Here is a 19,692-nt window from a genome sequence, read left to right as displayed (position 1 = left end):
GATCTGATATCTTGCAGAAAGCTACACCGCCCAAACTACACTCACATACATACATACCAAATGTTCATCAAGCGATTATTATTCCACAATCTGTGCCTGTTGATCGGCTATATGTTGCGTCAATTTGCGACATGATTCGTTACGTCACATGCTGGATACAGGATCGGAAGATAAGCCCCATTGGGCGGCTGGGATTATCGGAGGTAAGCATCTGGAAGAGCCGTGGATCTCGGAACTCCCGACCACAAAGCATCGGTTTTTGAATGGCCAGGTTTATATGACATCATGTGGTGTCTCTATAGTTATGAGTCTGGTCGAGGACCAAATGCATATCGCGGTTCATTCAGGAAATATAAGTAGTTTTTATCAGTGTTTAGCAGTAAATTTTCGAACTTTTGCTATTATTTAGTTAACTAAAAGTGCATCTTTATGAATTATTTAGAGGCAAATATAGTCCACGTGATAATAAATTCAAGTGGGGGCCAGAAGATGGACTGGAATCCAAGGAACTAAGATATTAACGAAATTTATGTCCTAATTATTCTTTGTACAATTATATGCGCGCCTTCAATTCACTGGTATTTTCGGTCACATTTATACGCCCGAACCCCAGACACGAATAATGAATAAAGAGGTTGATCTCCGGACATGACCGGACATGACCGCACATAACCGAACATAACCGGACACACATATATTCTATACACGTTAAGAAGTATTGCCCGCCAATTTACGACGTATTTTATCGTTATTTAGCTAACTTGAGCCTCGATTGACGCTCATCAGCTGAACTAGTCATTGATAATACTCAGTGTTGGTGTTTGATGGGAGTATCAGAAAATGCTAGGGTAATTCCACTACCTTTAACTATGGTTCCGGTTCAAATTGTGTTTCGCACACCGTAACTTATTGGACCCTGACCAAATGATATTTGTTGACGATATTGTATGGACCAGAGTTACTGAAGATCTTCAATGAATCAACTTGAGTTCACCTTCAGCCCGTACCCGATCTCTTTGTATCCACATATTTTTTTGACTTGAATTTAAGCTATATGCAAGCCGCTAACTACAAATTTGCAGCCATTTATAAGAGTAGGTCTTACGTATATAGAGGACGTACACAAGTCAATTTGACCAAGTTATACTGATCTCTCTTACGTGGACCTTTAATCAATGCAACTATACGTTTGAATGGGTGCATTCGTTATAGCATACTCCATGACTTAGAACTGCATTTCTTTCGCCATGTTCTTTCACGATAAGCTCTGTAAAAGAGCTGTAGACGGAAAGGACGGTCAGTACCACCTGCCAAAATACCAATTATTTAGATGCAAAACTTGTAGCCTGAGCAATTCTAGTTCTAGTTGACTCATGCCCAGTGGGTTCCTCAATGCCAAGATCTACTTCTTTAAGCCACTTGGTTGCATACTCATAAGCTTCTAGACTAATACAATTTTCGTATGTAATAACAGATCGAGGCGAAAACTGAAAGTATTTCATCAATGCGTTAATATTTGAGATTTCGTTTGAGCTCATAACAAGCTTATCAGTAACTAATTCTGAATCTAAGTTTGTGATATGCAGGTATGTTCCAACCACTGGACCAACTTAATCGGGACGTTAGATATGATTTTAGGAATTATATGAGATATATGCTTGTAAGTAGTTTCTGTAGCTCATTAGGTTGGTACCTCTTCGTACATATATCCTCGCGGACAAACCACGTATTTGTAAATGACTTTGAGAACATAGAATTTCGAACGCAACCGGACCAAATATACGATCATGAGAATATATTTTGAGTGTCGGAAGGCAGGCCCAATTTCTTGGTTGCAAGTATGCAGAAACTTGATTAATTCACAACGATCATTAACCTTTCACCTCCTGTCTGCTTTCCTAGCGAACATTCTCGATATTATTTGCAACCATTTCCGCTGCTAGTTTGGTTTTTCGGTCGCACATATATCGGTGCGTATATAATTTAGAGTTACTTCTTATTCAAGTGTTGAGCATTAGTATTGGCCCCTTCAATTTCGTATTCCGTTCTGGACTGCCAGGGGTGACTTCATGTACTTTAAAATTTTAAGGGAACATGTCGAGTCGGTACGGCGGTTGTTGTTGAAGACGTCTTAGCGAAGTAAGTGTACGGTGAGGTTAGGGTAAGTGTAGGAAGAATGTCAATTGTTTGGCAAAATGATGGCAAAAGAATGTCAATTTTTAGCCTAAATGCATTTTCGTTTGACCCATTTAGGTCCAATCCGAACGTTATCGAGTACGAGGTAGTCTAGTGTTGCTTCGCTTGCTGAAACATGCTTATACTTGCATTTCACTACCGATGGTCATGCCTATTTCAAAATTAGTGGCATATCTGCATAACACAACAACAGTTATATCTCTCGTTCAAGCCAATAAAATTGATTATAATTGCTATGAGCTTGACAAGAGTCTTGCTTGTAAACTTGCTGAGCACTTTTGAATTGGCCTTTGACGACAATTTCCACACAAGACCTACATCCTATGAAAACGACACATTCTACATTTATATTGGTCTTGGGGCTTATGATTCAGCCAAGTGGCTTGAAGGAAGACATCTTATTGATGAGCCAGAACCCACTCAGCTTATGAATTGGTCAACTGGAACTATAATTGTGCAGATGCTAATTCTCCTTGCCCAACTATATATTGCTTTTTTTTTCTAACTTATCGTGAAGAAACATGGCAAAACGTATGGAAGTTTTTGCCATAGGACCTTCCTTTATTTAATGAATGCCCCCATATAGCCGTTACTATATTTGTATTGATTAAAGATCCGTAATAGAGATCGGTATAACTTAAAGTGTACTGGTTTATATGCATCGTAAGTCAGAACTACATCTTGAAGTATTTCTGCATAATTCCAGGTAGCTGTAAAGCCCTAAAGTGAAACGTGGATATTAACAAGGCACAGCTGCCATCAAATTCCAGTGGAGTACTCGCAAAATTGGTTGCAAATTTTGATGTTTTCGTCCCATTTCCTTCGATCCTGCATCCGGTATCACCAGGGTCCTGCATGCACTAACACATATAAATGGCACAAACGGAATTAAATTACTTATTTCTTTCTATTACTATGAATTTAAAAGCAATTTTAGCATTGACGAGCTACCTTTCATGTACCTCGCTTTGTGGAAACACTAACCAAGAAGCGCAGGCAATTAATCATGGTCTAGATGAGCCTAACAGGCTCTGCAATAATCCTAGTGATTGTGAGTTTACAGCTTACCCTAATTGCGCCAGTTATCTTGGGGGAACAAAGAGATGCACTGGTAAGCCATGGGAGGTGAGAGCTCGTGATGATCTTCCAAACAGACTGCCCTGTGGCAGGATCTGCGGTAATAGTGGAGATTGTGAGTCTAGTCTGTGTCCTAATTGCGCCACTTATCATCCGGGTATATGGCCAAAGAAATGCACTGGTTTACCCTGGGAGATCCCAACAGTGGATCCATCGAGCGCTAACTCTATTTGCTTTGAATAAACCTCCATGTAATTGAGAACAGGCTAACTTGGCAAAAGTGTACTGGTGTATGTATTGTATGTAAGGACTACATCATGAAGTATTCTTTTGCAACACAGGTAGTCGCAAAACCTCTATAGTGTGTAATACATGGATATGAATAAGGCACAACTGCCATCAATTACATTGTGGTATTGGCAAAGTTGGCTGTAAATTTTGATGTTAACGATTTCTAATAGTGCGACACAATTTCTTGAGGTTATGAAGAACCGTAGAAGAAAGAACGGATTCACGGATCAAGCCATGCCTTCTGGTTATCGTGAACTCATGTGATTTTCTAGCAGTTAATCCTTCAAAAAAAGCAACTGATGCGATGAAGCGACGCAGCAAAAATGGAGCTAACATACCTATTTTGAAGTCCAGGGTCAAATGGACTCAAGAAAGTACAGGAAGCAGTCAAAAAGAGGTAGTTGGAATGTGAACGACCGACAAAACCTTCAATGGTGTACTCTTATAAATGGCTGCAAATTTGATTTTAGCTGCTTGCATATAGCTCAAAACCATAATCCCTGCATATATCTTGAAAATGGCGCCGACGAAGTTGATCAGCCATAAATGTGCAAGTAAGATTGAAACGAATTCGGGCAAACGAAAGCAAATACTAACTCCTCGTTTTGGTGCTGTATCCCTTTTTTCCTTTTCGTAAGAATCTCATTCTATTTTCTCGCAGCCATTTGTTCCGTGCGAAATACTTCAGTTACGGTGCATAGACTAATTTTGGTATTCTCTTTACCTACAGACGAAAAGTCAAATAGGATACTTTAGGCTTCGTTGAATTGCACTTTAGCTCGGTGAAAATAGTGAGAATCATTACTTGAGCTACCATTTCAGAAAAGAATGCTTCATTATAATCATGAAAATTTAGAAATTTGCACAATCTGAATTTTTCAAATTGGATTTTGGAAACAGAAACAGTCCAAACAGAGATCGAGCGACTAGCGACCATGGACCTACTGGAGACGCTCTAGGTACACACGAATCTGATCTATACTTAGCTCGTCTACTTTTGCCAATATTTGGTGTGAATAATATTTGTGAGCGTATATGCTACCATTATTGGCAAAAGAAGAAGACAAGTGGCCAATCTTTCTTAATGAGGCACTCCGTAGCCAAACCCGGACTCTTTCATTGTCACAATAGACCACTATTAAATTCTATATGGTTCCGCGATTGAGGATTTCGGGTTAGGAGCCAAGAAAATGCGTCAAATCATTTGACAGCTGCATGAGCTAAAAAAAGAACTAGGTGAAAAATTTGCAGTTTGAATTCATCAGTCTCGGATAAAGAAGATACTGGGAGTTGTTTTGAGAGAAGGGTGATACTGCTCATCATGTAAACTGCGTTGCATGGCTTTTGCACCAATGAGCTTCGCATCCATCCATATTTGAAAAAGGCGTGTAACATGCATAAAATCTCCAAGTTCCATGAGTGAAAACTTTCATTAAACAAAACATCATCATGCCAGCAACTATTCGCTCATCTTTGTATCGGTTCATTTTACCAATACTAATTGCACTTGTTACATTCTACTACTATGGTGAGCATGAAGGAGTCAGACGTATTCTTTTTTTGTATTTCATTGATGTTGTTTTCGAACGTCTCGTCGTCGACGAAGGATACTTAGTGAAAGAGCATTCAAACTAGTCAACAATTGAAGATAAATAATGCCAAATTGTTTTATCGACCGAGTCACTAATGCTATCAGTTAAGCAAATGTACTGTCGGCGAACCAGAATTTTATCCCAGACTTAACATCAACGAGGAATTGTGTCAATGAAGGTTAGAACCTGAACCTCTTGATATTTCAAAATTGGACAATTGCCTTTTTACTGTATTCTGCAAATTTAGGACCGAGTTGGTTAAGTAAGAATCTGAACTGCTACAGAGAACAATGCTTCGCTTTGAATGTAGAGCTAATCACGTATTGGATCAGACACGTATTGGATTAGAACGTACTGGATTATAAGTCATCCTTTTCTTCTGGTCCGTAATTGAAGAAGCATAGGCATTAAGATAAGACCTGCACACAATACCGTCAAACCCATGATCTCATAACTTTATCATTTCATTCTTCTTCTTTTCACTCTATCGTTCATTTTTTTAATGCATCTTCGTATTGCGGCCGTCCAGACCACGGCGGTGGTGGGCCAGGTCAAAAGTAACATGGCTAATATTTCCAAACTAGTGGCTCTGTCCATCGCACGTACTCCAGTGGACATTCTTCTTCTTCCAGAATTGGCATTGACAGGTTACAATTTCAAGTCGCCTGGTGCAATTGAACCGTTTTTGGAGCCAACGGCGGCCGGAACGTCGACGGAATTTGCTCGATCATTATCAAAAAAGTACAATTGTTTCACATTAATCGGATACCCTGAAAAGGAAAAATCCATCACATACAATGCTGCTGTTTTTACATCTCCCGCTGGTGATGTGTTACACCATTATCGAAAGTGCCATTTGTACGAAACAGACGAAGTATGGGGCTGTTCGGAGAACCCAGGACCCAAGTTTGAACTGTTCAAATTTGTAGCCGATAAAGAATACTACCATGGCCAAAAAGACCCTCATGAAAAACTTCCCACTATCACCGCTTCTACCGGTATTTGCATGGATTTGAACCCTTACAAGTTCGAGGCGCCGTTCACAGCGTTTGAAATGGCTCGTTCTTGTCTTGCCAATGGGGTAAGTCTCATTCTCTGTCCCATGGCATGGCTCTCCATTACCGCAGTAGGAGGTACCAACCGCCATCCCAACCAGCCCGAGACTGATACAGTAGGATACTGGATCCAGCGATTTTCGCCGTTGGTAGAGCTGGAACATCCAGTAGCTGTGGTGACATGCAACAGAGTTGGTCAGGAAGATAATCTTCTTTTTGCTGGTTCTTCAGCAGCATTTACATTTGAGGGAAAACGAAACCCAACCAATCCAGTGAAAATTGCCGGAGCTCTTCCCTGTGACCAGCCAGCAGTGCGGGTGTTTGAGATGGAAGTGGCAGAGACATACGAAACTCAAGAAAAGTGAGAGAGACAAGAAAAGGCAAGAACATATAAGCTAAATTTCAGGAAAAAACCAAACTACAATTGCACTCAAGGAATTGTCACAAATTCTCCATCGAGATTCTCCAAATACTCGAAACTCATCAGTTTAAGCCACCTGATTACCATTTTCACTTTTCGTAAATACGTCCCAACTAGGGCAAAAGGTGGAGATAAGCATTTCGGTGCATAAAACGCAGGGACACAATCTACCCCAGAATCAAAAATATTTCGAAACACAACACCACCACCACTATACAAAACCTGTATATCTACTATATATACTCTACTCACCATTTCTACCACTATTGTTCAAAGTCCATCTCTTCAAACCTTCATTATCTTCCTGCAGACAAGCATCCTTCTCCATTGTCGCATTTGACAGTCGTGTGTCCAACTTTGATTTTAACGGTCTTTTTTACCGCTGCGCTTGATCCTTCTTCGACTTGAAAACTTTGATCCAGGAACAGTCGCACTTACGCTTTTTTATAAGAGTGTTCAGAACAAGTTTAAACAGTGATTTGGGTCCATTTTCTACCCAATTTATCACAAACAACCGTGGTAGATTTATTTGCATTTGTGGCTGAGTCCACGCTAACAACATAAGGGTCGCCAATAACGGTCGCAAAGGCACCATGAGGGTACGCCTTCGATATATGAAAGTTGTGCTCTTATTTGTGGTGACTTATGGCGTGTTGAAAACGATTTATGCTTTGCATTTGGCCCAGCTGCCGCAACTTCAGTTCCAGAATGCAGTCAAACTCAAGTTTCAATCATGGTTTCAGAACATTTTAGCATCAGATCTCGAGTTGGAATCGAACGAAATGTTTTTACGCCATGTCGAAAAAGTGAGAAAGGAAAAACGAGCCCACGATTGGTCCCTGGAATTCTGGGACCTTGATGAAAAAGTCATTTCCAACCTTCCACTAGAGTTGAAGGTCCCTTCATACTTTAGAGATGATGACCAGCGAAAACCAATCTTTCAACCTTTTGATCCCCGGTTCACTTTGGGAGTTTATCTCTCATACCTCAATAAAAACCAAGGGCTGGAACCCGTACCGTTTCATTGGAGTGACTGGGTCGACATGGAAAAGCTCAAAAAGTATATTCTTCCCAAGAAGGACGGCAAGATACGATGCAGCTTCTTCGACATATCTAATAAGGGCGAGTTGGTACAAGGTTCAGAGTTGCAGCCTGTACAATCATATTGTCAAGAAGACTCTTCTAATCCCCTTGGGTACAACATCTTTGCATTCCCAGGACCACAAATGGTTCCAAACAATGAGATTTTGGGTAAATCTTACTTGTACACTTCCGCACCTTCGCCCGTAAAGTTGGTATTCTTGACCGATACTTTGGGATCCTACGAAGTTTATGTTGCAGACCCCTCAAATAATGACTTGAAGCACAGTCTTCTTCATAACGATATTGTCAAAAAACTAGATATTGACAAAGTCAACGTTTTGAACGAATACAATACCCTTGTCAAGACACACCCACCTCGTAATAAGGATGAGGTTATGAATGATCCTGAAGTCACTATTCCTCGGGATGCTTTTGATGTGGATGTGAACTCTATTCTCGACGGCTTAAAGGGCCGCGATCTTAATGTCATGGATGATGCTTACCGTAAATCCATCGAGTATTCCCACCATGAAGAAGATCCTCCAAAATTCTTTCGCGAAGCAAAACTCTTGGAAAAACACCCTGAAAAGTGGTTGGGAGACCATTATGACTGGAGATTTTTCAACGGGATCACCGTTGGTAATGAAGATCAAAAACTTTCCTTGCACCATTTGGTCAAGTCATATCTCAGTTTTGCCCGTCAACACGGGATCATTACATGGATCTCACATGGTTCGTTGCTCTCGTGGTATTGGAACGGTCTTGCGTTTCCATGGGACACCGACATTGATGTTCAGGTGCCTTTAAGTGAGCTTCATAAATTGGGTAAGCGGTTCAACCAATCTTTAATTATTGAAAATGTTGGAACTTCTGAGGATAAATTCAATGGAATGGGTAGGTACTTTGTCGACATAGGATCGAGTATTACCCACAGAAGTAAGGGCAACGGAAACAACAATATTGATGGGCGGTTCATCGACATTGATACCGGGCTTTACATCGACATCACAGCCCTAGCATTGACCGACACAGATACTCCACAACGATACGATTACTTAGTGGAGTCACAGCCTCATATTCGGAAAGCATTAGAAGGGCTCAAAGACGACAATGGAAACGTTAACTATAGAGACAAGAATCGAGAGCTCGAGGCGTATAATTGTCGAAACAACCATTTTGCAACATATGACGAATTATCGCCTTTAGTTTTGACATTGGTAGAGAACCTGTTGAGTTATGTTCCCAGCAACTTTGTCATGACTCTCAATTATGAGTATAAGCTCAATGCCCTCACTGACAAGAATTACCGAGACTCATTTTATCTCAACAATTTTCGCATTTGGGTCATCACGCAAATTGTTCTTGATTACCTTCAGGACCCTCAAAGATGGGTGGATGAGCATAAAGCATCGGGAGATGACAAAAGTGCAGAGAAGAAAAAGAAGAGAGTGGCTGTCGACAAGGAAAAACGAGTTATTTCCAACGTCGAGAAATGGCGTATCAACAAGTTGACCACTCAGGATCATGCCAATTTGCTACAGCACGGACTGATCTTTAAAGAGTATGTCAAGACAATGCACTTTACCAGTTATCATGAAAAGGAACTTGGACTTTTGATGAAGCTGGATATCGCTGGAGTCACCAAACATATGGAGCATTATAAGCATAAAGGAGAGTGGTTGAGAAGTGACTTGTTCATGAGCAAGGTGATGAGACAAAGGTTTGATTTCGAGGAAGCCATAGACGAGGTGTTCAAGTTGATGGACCTCTATGCAGAAGAATAATGAATAGACAGCGACGTCAAAAAGTCAAAAGTCAAAAATTGAGTATTTGACATAGTCAAAAAGAGTAATTAGTCAATAGCACGTTGATGATGACAATCGATCAATATGACAAAAACAATAGGCTAGCTCGGCATAAGGGCCAAGCCCACGGGTTTCATCCCAATGAGATCCACTTTGCTGCAGGTCCCACGGAACGTTCCCTATTGTCCCAAAACGGAAGTGTAATGTGCACAAATAGCCCATGATCACACAAAGTAAATTGCTCGCATGAACGGAGCCAGACACCCGGGCATAGTGTGCGGCGCCGTCATCCATTATCGTCACGTTTCTATACCGCATTGGGGAATATCAGGTTGGGACACGCATTGTGTGGCGGAATTTTTTAAATGTCATGCATAGTTCCGGATTGTACCACAATCTTGCATGAACCTTGCTTCTCTGTATTTCTTTTTTGTGGAACTTACGGTTCATTTGTTATCAGTATAAATTACAGCCCCATTTTCCTCGAGAATTTTTCCTTATCACACTTTTTAAGAAATGCAATTCAAGACTATCGCTATCGCTTTCACCGCTATTTCTTCTGTTTCTGCATGGAACGCCACTAACGGTTCTAACGGTACTAACAGTACTACCGTGGTTCCTGATAACGGTGCTGCCGGTATTTCTACCGGAGTTTTCGGTGTTGCTGCCGCTGCCGCTGCCGGTGTCGCCTTGTTGTTTTAAACGCATCTGTTATGTTTCGGAGGAATCTTTGACTTGATGTCGGGATGTTTTTGTAGTTTTATGTTTTATATTGCAGCCGGTGATTTAATTCGAGAACACCATAGGCTGTTTTTGTAACTTTATAGAGAATTTATGAGTTCCAAAACAGGAAGAGATGTAGACTAAAACAACCAGACCAATCTTTAAGCCACAGACCGTTGAAGAAGCTAATAAAGGATGCGATAAGCTTATCGCGAACGAGGATACGCCACAATTTTTTCGCTAAAATTTATCAGCGACAAATCTTGATTGTGTGCCCTCAAGGCAATAATCGCCTGCGTAGCGTAATGGTTAACGCGTTTGACTTCTAATCAAAAGATTGCGGGTTCGACTCCCGCCGTGGGTTTGGAATTAGCACTATTTTTTTCCGTGAGCCCGGGGTTCTGTGTGCACTCCGGAAGAAGCATCCGAAAACCAAAATGTCAACCCCCACAACTGGTGCTACGTCATAGTTTTTGTTGCAAAATGGACTCGATTGACAACTCCCGTAAGGACGCTCGCCCGACTACATTGACTGAGGAACAGAAGAAAGTAAGTAAGACCTCTCTTGGGCACTAAAAAAACATACTAACCAAAGGCTCATCATATTGCTTCCGAGCAAAAAAGACGAGAGAACATCCGGTCTGAGTTTGATCGTATAGTTGCGCTCACTCCCACACTTACCGAACTGGAGAATCGGTCCGAACTTAATATCTTGACCAAATCGGCCGATTACATAGACTATTTAAAGGAAGAGAACGAAAGGTTAATTCAATTGTGCCGTGAAAGAGGAATAACCTTACCTGAAGAACTCATGTATAACGGCCCTGGAACGAAAAACTAGCAGAGACTTGCAATAAGCGCTCTGAGTCGGCAGTGTCGGCGCGTGTACGATAATTAAATGTGAATGATGAATTTTTCATGTAGTTTTCCAGTCCCTGATTATGCCTCCATACTTGAATTTGGTGCCGGTGGTGTCCCATACGTTGCTAACTGGGATGATCTGAGCATCACAAGCTACGGGTAATTCTGTAGTGGTGTAAAGTTGCACTTGGCCTGGAAGAGCTTTTAGGTGATTGACATCATTAGTGAAAAATACTGTGGAAGTCATATCGCCAATGACTTGAGTATGGTACTTTTCAAATGAGAATTTTGGCGGTTCAGTTTCTTTCAGCTTTCTTTTTTCCTCCCGATCGAATTCATCCTCCAGATCTTCTTCGTGGTGGTTCTTGATTTCAAAGGTGAACCCACTCAATTCCACATCAGCCGCTCTTGGTAAACCTGTGACTTGAACTGTAACTAACAGTTGCAGCCCTTGTCCGTGCTCCACTTCGTCAATATACAGCTTCCAGCTCGTCGTGGCTACTTGAGCCAATGTAGGGCTAGTGACGAAACATACTGCTGCTCCAATTTTTTTCACTTGCACCAATTCTTTCACACGATGAAAATGTTGCATACAAAGATACGAATTGAGGTTGTCACTGGTGGATGGGAGTGTCATGGTAGCTGGAATCAAGGGTATTTGACCCGAGATACTGGCCATTTTGTATGTCTGAGATTCGTCCACAATGGACTGTGAATATGGACCGATATTGTGAGGTGCCCAGTATGAGAGGGAACGAATGTGTATGCCTTGGCGCTTTGGTCTCAGAAGTAGTGCTGTACAACTCAATGATACTTGAGTGGATAAGGTGGTTTCAATACAAACTCGAGATGGAGGAAGAAAGTAGTTGGAAAAAACCTCTGAGTATATCTTGTTGATCGAATTGAACGAGTTCATGTTCGATACGAGAAGTTCAACGTGCTGAATGCTTCCAACGTCCAACATGTTCTCTTTCAAAATTTTGTGTAAATAAGCAAAGATCGAGTTCATACATTCGTCTACTCCTTCGGCAATCAGGGTCAAATTCGAGACGAAGAGATAGTTGTTCACACGCTTGACAATGGTCGACAATTTGGTTGTAGGGATGACAGAATTAGGTAGTTCATCTTGTCGTGGTTGTGGACTTGAATGCTCTAATGAAGAGAACATTTCGTCTAAAACCGGCGGCTGAACGGTGTCCAGAAGAACTGGCTCCTTGGGAACAACTTTAACTTCTAGTCGCAAGTAGGAGACGTCGTTTCTTGAATCGGTGACAACTTCTTTGGTGGCTATCTCGAGCCGCTTATGTTTGAAAAGAGGACTATCGAACACCAATGTCTCGAATTCTCCTCCTTCTCCACAAATGTGAACCTCATACATCTGGTTGAGCTTGACTAACTTTGGTAACATTTGGGTTATGGATTTGCCAAGATCCAGAGCCGTTAAACCAATTGCTGCAACTTTGATCAACCGAGCATCGAGTCCACTATTACTCATTTCAGTCATAAGTTCCAATTGATCTCTTTGCCAGAGATATGCCAAAGATGTGAGTCCGAGTCGCCCGCACACATTTTCCACTCGTGTTCGTTGGTACAGAGAGAGAATTGCTCCACAACTCACACCTTGTATATCATGATGAGCACACACTTTTTGCAAAAGCAAATATAAATCTTCAATTTCGTCGTCTTGTGTGACAGAATATTCAAGCTCCTGGTTCTTGGACCCGCCGTGGATGGCCTGGCGATACACAGGAACACCTAAACATTCTCCGTAATGATTTATTATGTTGTGTCCCACCGTTTGGAACATGAAAGAATCGATCTCATCGAAATTTTCTTGTGGATACAAGTTAGCTACGGCTACTAGCTCATGTCCCTGGGCTATACAGTGTTGTATGTTAAAGAACGAGTCCTTGCCGCCCGATATAAGAGCCACAAACTTCATTAAAGACGAACCATAAAATCGGTATACATGCAGACTGCATCTCAGCACTGCCGCATCTGCTGGGGCACAACGCTGTCACATAGGCCGCACCACATATTACGCACAAGCCCACACTCGTGCGTAAAACTGAAACCAGGTCGAGCTCGCGCAAAGATTTTTTTCACTTTGAAATTTTTTCTTCTTTACAATTGATTAAGTCACTATGCCACGTATGTACACATTTTGAAGATGAAGCTCTAGTTTAAACACTAGACCACACACAAGCGAACGCGCAAGCGCTTCGCGAGGTTCGGGTCCTCATAATATACTTGGCTTGTTGTTGTAACTGAATTCCCGACACTTCAGTTGCAATGAATACAATAAGTCTTTGGAAATACAGTGCTAAGTATTGTACTACCAGAGATTTATTCTAGCCTCGTAGATGTAGACCCGGACAGTTTTTCAAACTGTTTTCTAACTTTCAGGTGCCCCAAGAACTTACTCTAAGACCTACTCTGTGCCAAAGCAGCCATATGAGTCTGCCCGTTTGGACAGTGAATTGAAGTTGGCTGGTGAATTTGGATTGAAGAACAAGAGAGAAATCTACAGAATTCAATTCCAATTGTCCAAGATCAGAAGAGCCGCTCGTGACTTGTTGACCAGAGACGAGAAGGACCCAAAGAGATTGTTCGAAGGTAATGCTTTGATCAGAAGATTGGTGAAGGTTGGTGTGTTGCCAGAGGACAAGATGAAGTTGGATTACGTCTTGGCTTTGAAACCAGAAGATTTCTTGGAGAGAAGATTGCAAACTCAAGTTTTCAAATTGGGTTTGGCTAGATCTATCCACCACGCTAGAGTGTTGATTGCTCAAAGACACATTGCCGTCGGTAAGCAGATCGTCAACGTTCCATCTTTCATGGTTAGATTGGAGTCTCAAAAGCACATTGACTTTGCTAACAACTCTCCATACGGTGGGGGTAGAGCTGGTAGAGTTAAGAGAAAGCGTCAAAACAAGGGTGGTGAAGACGCTGAAGAAGAAGAAGAGTAAACTCGTCATCCCTCGTTTTTATTTGACACCTAATATATATATAATGGGTTACTCCAACTGTAGAATACACGGTTTATGAACCACCATTTAGTAGGCTGCAAAACTTCAAAGTATTGATTTTTGATGAAGCACGTGACAAGGGCTCAGCCCACACGTGAGTGCGCACCCGAAAATTTTCATCACTTTTAACTTTTGGTTCCACACCATAGTTTTCAGATACAAAAATGGGTAAATCGTATGTACAGACGAAGCTTTGAACGACCAGATATCGTACGGGAGGTGACAAGGCTTACAGCGGATATGAATTTGACTAGAATTTGACTATATAAATTCACCATTTGTTCACCATTACCTGCCCAATGCATCATACACAACATAGAAATCACCAAATTGAACTCCAAATACTAACTCAGTCATGGTTACAGATCGGGTACTCGTTACGCCTTCCAGCGTGATTTCAAGAAGCATGGTGCCATCCCATTGTCCACCTATATGAAGACCTACAAGGTTGGAGATATCGTCGACATCAAGGCCAACGGTTCCATCCAAAAGGGTATGCCCCACAAGTACTACCACGGTAAGACCGGTGTTGTTTACAACGTCACCAAGTCGTCTGTCGGTGTCATTATTCACAAGATTGTTGGAAACAGATACCTCGAAAAGAGAGTCAACTTGAGAGTTGAGCACGTTAAGCACTCTGCTTGTCGTCAAGAATTCTTGAACAGAGTCAAGACCAATGCTGCTAAGAAGAGAGAGGCCAAGGCCAAGGGTGAGACTGTGTTCTTGAAGAGACAACCAGCCAAGCCTAGAGAGGCTAGAATCGTCAAGACTGTTGACAATGTTCCTCAAACTTTGGCTCCAGTTCCATACGAGACATTCATTTAGGATAATACAGAAGTAGAAGGATAGTTTGTAGTGTGCGTAGTCGACTCAGGAAACACTAGTAAATACCACTTTGCATGCTCACCGCTGGTTTCGCGACTTGCGACTGTATGTAGTTTCTCATATCACGATCACGGATACTAGTGCCATGGAGTCTGATAATAGAGGCACACCACAGACTCCTCCCAACAAGTTTACGGGTGCACTTCAGGCATGGTCGCAGATCGATCTACCAAATCTCCAAAAAAAATTGGATGAACAAGGCCTTGAAATCAAAGAAGAACAAAAACTGAGTTTATTGTCTCGCAAAAATTTGGCAGCGAAAACCAAGGAATTCAAGAAGTTACCGGATGACGAGAAGCTTGATTCACTCAAGCTGCTTCTCAAGCTTTACCAGAACGAAATCGACTCATTGACCACCAAAAGAAGCAATGTTGAGAAATACTTCTTCAGCTTCTACCGAGTTATGGCCGAAGCGCCCAACCCGAGGCCACTTCTAGAGGCTTCTCTTGCCTCTGTGATCAGCTCGTCGGAAGCAGAAACCCTCAAAAAGGAAATAAGTGACTTGAAAGACGAATTGGCAAGACGGGCAGACTACGACCAATTGAAGCAGCGGATGCTCGAAAGCGAACAAAAGGCTGCCGAAACGTTGGGAGCCAAACTCACAGCCAAGGATGACGAGTATAAGGCGCTTATTGACGAGAAAGAGTCCAATTGGCAGGAGAAGGAGAAGGGACTTCGCGACCAGCTTGACAGTGCCAAGAACACCATCGAGGAACTTCGTACGTCCAAAGAAGTCACCGAGCTCCAATTGAACTCCCAGAGCTCCAATGCGGTACCTGCAGACCTGGCAGCAGTTTTGGCTGAGCTCGAGATGGCAACGAGGGATGCCGAGTTTTCCAAAAAACGGTCGATCGAGCTTGAGAATAGAAATGAGAATTTGCGTCGAGAATTATCGATGTTAAAGTCCAAGTTTGAAGACGGTGATTTCCAGAAGGAGAACACGAAAAAGATCTTTGATCTTGAAAGCGAGAACGCTCGTGCATTAGCCACCCTAAACCAACTTCGCAACAAACTTCAAGATGCTCAGACCGACCAAAAAGACAAAAGCGAGCTTTACGAGCGCCAGATCAACCAGCTTACAGTGGAGGTCCGGGGGTTGAAAACCAAGTTGGAAGAAACCAACGATTACGACGAATTGAAGCAAGAGCTCCATATACTCCGGCAGTTGGAGTTTGGCACCGACGACGCAGAAGACGACGAATCCAAAGAATTCGACTCGCTTTTGATGCAACGCAACAAGGCTCTCACGAAGGAGTTAGCCGACATTCGTTCACAGCACGATGGCCTCGTGGAGAAGATTCATCATCTAGAGCAAGGTCTCGAAAAAACCAATAATGAACTCCAACAAGCCCACAGTCATAATAGGAAATTAGAGAAAGACTTACAAGAGGCAGTGGAGGCTCATCGGTTCAACGACAATGCTAGCATGATATCGGGTGTGAGTCGATTCACCACCATGACCAGAGGCACTGCAAATGGAGGAGAAGAATCACAATCGATATTGCCGATAGTCACCAAGCAGAGAGACCGGTTCAGAGACCGGTGCACTGAGCTCGAAGAAGAGTTGCGAAAACAGACGGCTATCATCAGCGAGTACAAAAGACAGGTTCATCAGCTTAAAAAGGACAACGAAGAGCTCTATGAACGAACCCGATACTTGGCTTCGAACGGAACATCGACTAGTGGAAGAAGGGTGTTCCAACCCAAGCCCAACATGGACCTTGAAAATAACCCATATCGCCAATCGTACGAGTCCAAACTCCACCCCATCGAGCAGTTTCGAATGCAAGAACAAGAACGTATCAGCTCTCGATTATCACCGGCAGAACGTCTCTTCATCTCACTCACAAGAGCAGTGCTTGCTACTAGAGTCACCAGAATGCTCTTTCTTATCTACTGTGTGGGTCTACATTGTGTGGTGATGATAGTCACCATCTACGCCATGAGTCTAAATACCACCATGCTTCCAGAAGTTGGATTAAATTCGTCTACTGGAGGCGTGGCTAATGGAATCCTGGGGTCGCCTGACGTCCACGTGAACATGGCTGCGGCACCATAGCACCGATCTCCTGCATCGGTCGCAGCAAGTCAGTTATGCATTTGATCTTCTTTGCATTTATAGCTGTTGGAATCGCTTACGGATACTTTCTACTTAAAATGACTGACGAAACCCCAAAAGACTTGAAGAATCTTGGAGAAGATGAACTCTATGTAGAAATCGGAGGGAAAAAGGTGCCGTGGAATTCGGTCAATAAACCCCACACTCGAATTCTTGAAGCCGACAAGCACAAACCAATTTCCCAATCCTGACACGTTCCCGGATATCGAACCCGAAGCGAAGAAGCGTGAGGAGGAGTTGGCAGCCGAACGCAGTAAAAACAAGTAGTTATACAGAATATATGGTTTGGTTCCCATTATGTAATCGCACTCGCTATCTCGTCTGTTCTCATCGTTTTGTGGCAGACATCATGTTGGGATTGCCAAGACGATGGATCCGCCAACTAGGATATGTGGGTGTACTATTGATGTTCTGTATTGGCTTGGTGCTTGTGGCCAACAAACAACGTTTAATTGTGCTCGACGACTACTTGGGAGCAGGATTTACCCCTAGTTTCTTCCAGCCATCATCCGATCTGTACATCGTAGACATCGCTATTCGTTCCTGTTTCAAGCTAGGATCCGCCCTGAGTGAGTGTGGTGTTCCAGGAAAGAACGAGGGTGTTTTGGGCAATTTAGGGCTGTCTGGTGAATGGGTAAAGATCGATAAGGACCTCACCTTGGGTAACTCGTGGGTCCAAAAACAATATTTTTCCTATAAGAAAGCCAAGTACGAGGCATTGGACGGCAAGATTTCTATGGAAGGCGACCAGGAAAACGCAGGAAAGAGGGAAGAAAAATTAGTGGACCAGGTGATAATCGATATAGCCATAGCTAATCCAGCTAAAGATGCGACCCTTCCTGGAAACGAAAAGCTCAAACTTCCTTACGATTTGGCAGCCAATTTCTTTTCTGGTACTCCCTATGATGATGAGGAACACACAGCTCTCGTGGACTCGCAGCGGGCTCAAATGAAGGGCAAGCTCACAGCGGTTACGGTTGAGAAACATAAAGCGGCCAGCAACGAGATTAATCGTATCAACCTCGAAAATGAGAGAAAAGAAGCGGAGAAGGAAAAGGAGGAAAAGGCAGCAAAAGAAGCAGAGAAGAAAGGAGAAAAAGCAGAAGCAAAGAAGAAAGCAAATGATGACTCCGGCAACAAAAAGAGAACAGAAGAAACTTCGAGACACGCACTTAAAACCTCCATTACCATGCCTTCCATGGATCAGGTGAAAGCCAGAGGCTGGCGCTACAAGTCTCATGGTATATGGGTACGTTATGGACCGCCATCTCATAAAAATGCTATCACTGGAATTGACATTTTGTTTGGTGAAGGTGCCGTAGATCCACGCCCCAACTGGCAGTTGAACACCAAGGGCCATATTCAAGGCATATCAACCACTGCTGACCGGAAACCTTACCTCACAATAAGACGAGGGCCCAAACTTGATTATAAGTCAAAGCAGTACCAAACACCACTTAAAATGAACAAGAACGGCAAATTCAAAATTCTTCAAGTGGCCGATTTGCACCTTGCTACTGGCAACGGCAAATGCAGAGATCCCGTACCAGCAGAGTCTGCCAAAAACTGCTTAGCTGATCCCAGAACCCTCAAGTTTTTGAACACAATGCTTGATACAGAAAAGCCAGATATGGTGGTTTTGACTGGGGACCAAATCTTTGGTGACAATGCCCCCGACGCAGAAACCGCAGTTTTCAAGGCCCTTGACCCCATTATCAAGCGCAAGATTCCTTATGCTGTTACCATGGGAAATCACGACGACGAAGGCTCCATGACGAGACAGGAGATCATGTCGTTATCAGCTAATATGCCATATTCCGTTGCAGCAGTTGGACCCGAAGCGGTTGCGGGAGTAGGCAACTACGTCGTACCCATCGAGGGATACTCGACTCACAATACTGCTATCACATTGTACTTCCTTGACACACACAAATATTCGCCAAACCCCAAGGTGAATCCCGGCTACGATTGGATCAAAGAATCGCAACTAAAATGGCTCGAAGAAGAAGGTGCCAGTCTACAAAAATCATCCGCAGCATACTCGAAGATGCACATGTCTATGGCATTTTTCCACATTCCTCTCCCAGAGTACCGAAATATCGACGGTCAAACCAAGGTCGGTGAACTTCGTGAAGGTGTAACTGCTCCGCGATACAATACTGGAGCCAGGTCTGTTCTTGGAAAGTTGGGTGTTTCTGTGGTGAGTGTTGGTCATGACCATTGCAACGACTACTGTGTGCTTGATGTTCAAGACAAAGATAGTTCTAGAGAAAACCGCATGTGGTTGTGCTACGGCGGTGGTTCAGGAGAGGGTGGATATGGTGGGTATAATGGGTATATTCGAAGAATGAGGGTGTACGAAATCAACACTAATGATGGAAAGATAGAGACGTGGAAACGCCTCGAGAGCCAAACGGGGAAGGAGGTGGATAGATACACCCTCGTCTCCGAGGGAAAGCTAGCATAACAGCAATTGTGACCGAAGGAAAACTAGCATGATACCACAGCAAGAATCGGAAGAGAGGGCCATAATTATCACAGCAATGTGACCGAAT

General features: G+C 42.8%; 7 protein-coding genes and 1 non-coding gene across 8 annotated transcripts; 6 read left to right on the top strand and 2 right to left on the bottom strand. All coding sequences in view use genetic code 12, as the record gives it.

Annotated features, from left to right (window-relative positions):
• Positions 1 to 5,658: 5,658 nt before the first annotated feature.
• PGUG_03695 (amidase) lies at positions 5,659 to 6,576 on the top strand (the record flags this gene model as incomplete). The annotated part of the gene is made up of 1 exon (XM_001484264.1): positions 5,659 to 6,576. The coding sequence occupies one exon, from the start codon at positions 5,659 to 5,661 to the stop codon at positions 6,574 to 6,576; it is 918 nt and encodes a 305-aa protein (XP_001484314.2).
• A 649-nt stretch (positions 6,577 to 7,225) lies between these two features.
• Positions 7,226 to 9,499, top strand: PGUG_03694 (uncharacterized protein; the record flags this gene model as incomplete). The annotated part of the gene is made up of 1 exon (XM_001484263.1): positions 7,226 to 9,499. The coding sequence occupies one exon, from the start codon at positions 7,226 to 7,228 to the stop codon at positions 9,497 to 9,499; it is 2,274 nt and encodes a 757-aa protein (XP_001484313.2).
• A 1,035-nt stretch (positions 9,500 to 10,534) lies between these two features.
• PGUG_06047 lies at positions 10,535 to 10,607 on the top strand. Its single transcript has one exon. It is a non-coding gene; the product is annotated as a tRNA-Arg (tRNA).
• A 552-nt stretch (positions 10,608 to 11,159) lies between these two features.
• On the bottom strand, positions 11,160 to 13,046 carry PGUG_03693 (diphthine--ammonia ligase; the record flags this gene model as incomplete). Its single annotated transcript, XM_001484262.1, has 1 exon — positions 11,160 to 13,046. One exon carries the CDS (start codon positions 13,044 to 13,046, stop codon positions 11,160 to 11,162), a length of 1,887 nt encoding a protein of 628 aa, XP_001484312.2.
• Positions 13,047 to 13,506: 460 nt separating this feature from the next.
• On the bottom strand, positions 13,507 to 14,082 carry PGUG_03692 (40S ribosomal protein S9-B; the record flags this gene model as incomplete). The annotated part of the gene is made up of 1 exon (XM_001484261.1): positions 13,507 to 14,082. One exon carries the CDS (start codon positions 14,080 to 14,082, stop codon positions 13,507 to 13,509), a length of 576 nt encoding a protein of 191 aa, XP_001484311.2.
• Positions 14,083 to 14,565: 483 nt separating this feature from the next.
• On the top strand, positions 14,566 to 14,958 carry RPL21A (60S ribosomal protein eL21; the record flags this gene model as incomplete). The annotated part of the gene is made up of 1 exon (XM_001484260.1): positions 14,566 to 14,958. The coding sequence occupies one exon, from the start codon at positions 14,566 to 14,568 to the stop codon at positions 14,956 to 14,958; it is 393 nt and encodes a 130-aa protein (XP_001484310.1).
• A 145-nt stretch (positions 14,959 to 15,103) lies between these two features.
• PGUG_03690 (uncharacterized protein) lies at positions 15,104 to 17,077 on the top strand (the record flags this gene model as incomplete). Its single annotated transcript, XM_001484259.1, has 1 exon — positions 15,104 to 17,077. One exon carries the CDS (start codon positions 15,104 to 15,106, stop codon positions 17,075 to 17,077), a length of 1,974 nt encoding a protein of 657 aa, XP_001484309.2.
• Positions 17,078 to 17,417: 340 nt separating this feature from the next.
• On the top strand, positions 17,418 to 19,604 carry PGUG_03689 (phosphoprotein phosphatase; the record flags this gene model as incomplete). The annotated part of the gene is made up of 1 exon (XM_001484258.1): positions 17,418 to 19,604. One exon carries the CDS (start codon positions 17,418 to 17,420, stop codon positions 19,602 to 19,604), a length of 2,187 nt encoding a protein of 728 aa, XP_001484308.2.
• Between the last annotated feature and the right edge of the window lie 88 nt (positions 19,605 to 19,692).

Source organism: Meyerozyma guilliermondii, genomic scaffold, assembly GCF_000149425.1.
Source record: "Meyerozyma guilliermondii ATCC 6260 scaffold_4 genomic scaffold, whole genome shotgun sequence".
NCBI classification, from domain to species: domain Eukaryota; kingdom Fungi; phylum Ascomycota; class Pichiomycetes; order Serinales; family Debaryomycetaceae; genus Meyerozyma; species Meyerozyma guilliermondii.
Note: the sequence above shows the minus strand (reverse complement) of the source record. Positions and strands in the feature narration are given on the sequence as shown.